This window comes from Saprolegnia parasitica, assembly GCF_000151545.1.
Source record: "Saprolegnia parasitica CBS 223.65 unplaced genomic scaffold supercont2.670, whole genome shotgun sequence".
In the NCBI taxonomy this organism is placed as follows: Eukaryota; Oomycota; class Saprolegniomycetes; order Saprolegniales; family Saprolegniaceae; genus Saprolegnia; species Saprolegnia parasitica.
This window is the reverse complement of record NW_012157064.1, coordinates 1-4,050: the sequence shown is the minus strand read 5'-3', so window position 1 is coordinate 4,050 and position 4,050 is coordinate 1. Positions and strand designations below refer to the sequence as shown.

Here is a 4,050-nt window from a genome sequence, read left to right as displayed (position 1 = left end):
TGCTGTCGAAGGTGATGTCGGGCGGCGGAATCGGTGCCCCGGTGTCTGCGCCCAAGTAGTAGACGAGGACGCCGAGGGCTAAAAAATCGGCGACGATCGTGCCAATGCAGCCCGCGAGCGCGGCCGCCGCGCCTTCCTTGAGCGTCGGCACGAGGCAGATCGGGAGGATCGTCATGGCCATGAGGATCGTCCAGTGCCGCGGCGAGAACGCGTCCGGGATCACGGTGTCGAGGAGCGAGCCGCCGAGGACGAGAAAGGCGCAGGGCACAAAGAGGCAGACACCGAGCTGCGAGGCAATGACGGCGAGTCGCCCGTGGCGGCCCAGCGCCCAGCCGCCCTAGCGTACACATGAGTGCAGGAGCGTCGACGACGACGACGTACGAGGTCGGCAAACGTTTGCACGGAGCCTGGCGCACGGAGCATGACCTTGCTGCAGACGACCGAGGCGTAGACGTTGGCGACGCCCATAAAGGCGAGCGCGAGCGCGCCGCAGGTCGGCCCGGCGCGGGCAAAGTTGCCGGGCATGCCCAACGTGCCGATGCCATAGACGCAGCAAAAGAGGTTGAAGGACGCCTTCGCGTCCTCGAGCGTCAACCAGCGCGCCATCGAAATCAGAAATTTAGAACTGTCTGGCCTGTCGTCATTGGCCAGTGATGGGAATAGAGCAAGCGCGCTTGATCTCTGGAAATGGCGGCGGATGCCAGGTACATCGAAAAGGCAGGTGACGACAATGGCCTTGTGGATGCAACGTATACTCTGTGATCCTAGGTGCACTCGAGGTACCGGTGCTGAAGAAGCGGAGGCCAGGTCATCCTTGTATACAATCTGCATCGAGCGTGGAGCTCGATTTTTATGGCCTCATCGAAGTTGCGCATGGGCGTCACGTGTACTGTACGAGTACCGGCATGTGCGTGGCCTCTCCAAAAGAGCTCTGGGCGGCAGCAAGCGCACCCATAAATAATAAAATGTCGTGCGGTCATGGGTGCGAGCGGCGGTGGAGATTCATGACGTGGCAACCGGAGGAGCGTTTGGCACGCGGCGCGTCTTGGTCGTGCGGCAGAACGCAGACGACGCGGTGGTTGCTGCAACGCGATTTCTTCTTTCTCGGCGTCGCAGAAAAGACTGCAATGTACTCCGATGGCCGCTGCGTCCCCTCTTGGTTGGTGGTGGCTGTACGAGAATGTACGACAGAGAGGAAACATCGTTGAAGAGCGCCGTCGACACAATCTGCAACGACCGACCAAATTTCACTGGTTCTTCGTTTTGCTGGGATACCAGTAGCACGGTCGCTACGTCGCGCGTCTGGTTTTCTGTCCACGCTTGTGTTTTTGGAGTGTCCATGTCGAACGAAGGGGCACTGGTCGTAGGACACTCAACGATTGACTTCCAAGTTGACTGTCTTCGTGGTCCTGGACCACTGTCCTTTCTTCATGTACCGGGCGACCTCGTCGTTCGTATCTGCCGATAACTGCATGCAGTCATGGCATGCAGTGCCACACTCATGCTACATGCAAGAGATCCGCGCGACCCATCTGTCCATGTCCACCAACGTTGGTGCATTCGGATATTTCCTCTTCGCAGCTCCATGAGGCAAGGTGCCGCCACGTCACGATCTGAGTTGTCGCGTGATGACGGATTTGGCTCTTGGCAATCAACCACCGCACGTGATCATCGCAATATATTACATAAATTTTAATATTATGGAAAGGTGGCCACGAATATAATATATTCGTGGCCATACGGTATATAATTATTATATATTGATATTGCATCGTCGATGGAAAGTTCGATGCACAGCCCGCCCAATTCGAATGTCTTGTTGTCGTCTGACCTGAATATACGAATAGCTTGTCGGACGTATCCTCGTGGGAGGAGACGGCCTTTTATCCTTGCCGGGACGTTGAAATAAAATAGAATATATATCGGATACGTTCGAGAAAAGAATAATATATTCCTCGTAATATTAATATATTAGTATATTCATCGCGGATAAACATAAAATCGGCCGACGCCGTCGTCGTGATGGCGGACTCACGCTGCCCACAAAGCTTCCGACTGTTACACCACTCTTCAACTCCCTCGTTCATGGGCCGGACGGTCCTCGCCGTGCGCGTGACCAAGGCGATCGTCTCCACGTCGACCAAGACGACCCACTATGAGCTAGCTATCACCGACTGCAAGACGCAGGCGCTTCTGACCACGCGGAAGCGCCACCGCGACTTCAAGCAGCTCCTTCAAGCTGTCGCCCGCGCGCTCCAGGTCGGCCACGCCTGCGCCTCGGTCTGTCCGTGGTTTTACATGGACCTGCAGCAGAAGATGCCACGACCGCACTTCCTGGACCTCTTTGCGCATGGGCGAGCCATCGCGAGCCGCATCGCGGCCTTTCAAGATGTGCTTGACACGATCCTCATGTTCATCTCGCACCCCAAGGCCATGGCCTGTCCACGCGCCGCCGACGCCGTGCCTAAGGCGTTCTACGACTTTCTCTTCGCCGACCTTGACGGCGCCGACCGGCTCGGCTCGTCGCTCTCGTTCTCGTCGTCGTCGTCGTCGGCGTCGTCGTGGGGCTCGTCCAACTCGGTCACCGACGGCGTCATCTGCGCGCTCTGCAGCCGGTTCTTGGACGACCACGGCCTCTACGAGCAGAGCGCTTGCCTCACGACGCTCTCGTGCGGCCACGTCTTCCACGACGACTGCATCGTCGCGGCCCTCAATGTCCACCTCCTTTGTCCGTGCTGCGTAACGCCGTAATATCATCGAACTTGTGCTATATTTATTTTTATTTATTTTTATCATTGTTGAAGTTACCAATATCCTTCGAAGGAGCTCAAAGATACGGCGGCGATGGCCGACGACAGCAGCAGCAGCATCCGAGAGGTGCTCGGGGTCTTGTTCCGGTCGGCGCTTCCAGCGAGCGCGCTTGACGACGACGAGAGCGTACGCGCCTCCATGAGGGCCCAACCTGCATGGCCTGTACTACTACGTAGGTGGACGAGGCCCTTGGCCGGCTGCGTCGAGCGCTCCAGGCGCTGCCACAAGATGCGTCTGTCTTTTGGCACCTCGCGCATGTGGCGCGGCTCAAAGAGATGCTGCACGAGCATATGGCCGAGGCCATCGAGACGTACGTCGACGACGCCATGGCCAAGGACCCCGAGTGGATGCTCGTGACGCGGACCGCGTCGCCGCTCGATGCGGTTATCGATGCCATGATTCTCTCCAAAGGACCCAACGTGCACGTGCTACAGACGCGGCTTCACGACGCCGTCGCCAGTCAAGTGACCGCGATCTTGAACGAGTTGCGCGAGCATGGGCCACTGCACGACCGTTTTGCAGCAAGCGCCACCGCCTTTGACACGCGGGTGCACCGAGCCCACGACAACGTCTTGCGGCTCGATAGCGTTTCCAACGACGATCCAGACGACGGCGATAGTAACGTGCTGTGGACGTGCGAACCTCTTTCCTACGTGAATGAATGACTCAAACAGGGATAGCGATGGGTTTCACGACGACGACGATTTCGACACCGAGTCGCCGCGGCTCGCCGCCAGCGACTTGTACGTGCTACTGGATCGCATGGCGCTGCCGTCGTCCAAGGCGCGGCTCGACGCATTTGCGCAGCTCTTGGCGGTACAACCCCGTTGCGCCATCCTCGATCGCATCGACACACCGCCGTAGGTTCCTGTCGACACGCTCCTCGAGCTCGGCGACGCATGCGTGGATGCTGTGACGCGCCGCCTCGTGCCCTTTTGCCTCGACAAGGACGACGCGACGTCGACAAGTGCGATCACGCGACTTCATATGCTCGTCCAAGGCACCGACATCGCTGCGCAGTGCCGGCTGTACGCTGTGCTGCTCGAGACGCTGCTGCATAGCACACCTCGCGCAGCTCTCTTTCTTCGCAAGCCATCGATCTCGTCGCCGACGCCGTCGCAGTCGCCTCAGCGCGGCCTGCTTCGCGTGCTTCGCTATGTCCACCACCTTCTCCACGTGCTGCCCAACGAATGGATCTATGCTCCACCCGACGTCCACGCCCGCGCCCTTCCTTATGAC

The 4,050-nt window shown here is 58.6% G+C and overlaps 3 protein-coding genes across 3 annotated transcripts; 2 read left to right on the top strand and 1 right to left on the bottom strand.

The window, feature by feature from the left end:
- Positions 1 to 64: 64 nt before the first annotated feature.
- On the bottom strand, positions 65 to 606 carry SPRG_17617 (hypothetical protein; the record flags this gene model as incomplete). Its single annotated transcript, XM_012356977.1, has 2 exons — positions 65 to 337; positions 382 to 606. Coding segments are annotated over 2 exons (498 nt in total), but the record flags the coding sequence as incomplete, so codon positions are not given.
- A 1,479-nt stretch (positions 607 to 2,085) lies between these two features.
- SPRG_17616 (hypothetical protein) lies at positions 2,086 to 2,751 on the top strand (the record flags this gene model as incomplete). The annotated part of the gene is made up of 1 exon (XM_012356976.1): positions 2,086 to 2,751. One exon carries the CDS (start codon positions 2,086 to 2,088, stop codon positions 2,749 to 2,751), a length of 666 nt encoding a protein of 221 aa, XP_012212366.1.
- Positions 2,752 to 2,844: 93 nt separating this feature from the next.
- SPRG_17615 (hypothetical protein) lies at positions 2,845 to 4,023 on the top strand (the record flags this gene model as incomplete). The annotated part of the gene is made up of 4 exons (XM_012356975.1): positions 2,845 to 2,937; positions 2,988 to 3,445; positions 3,492 to 3,627; positions 3,676 to 4,023. Coding segments are annotated over 4 exons (1,035 nt in total), but the record flags the coding sequence as incomplete, so codon positions are not given.
- Positions 4,024 to 4,050: the final 27 nt, after the last annotated feature.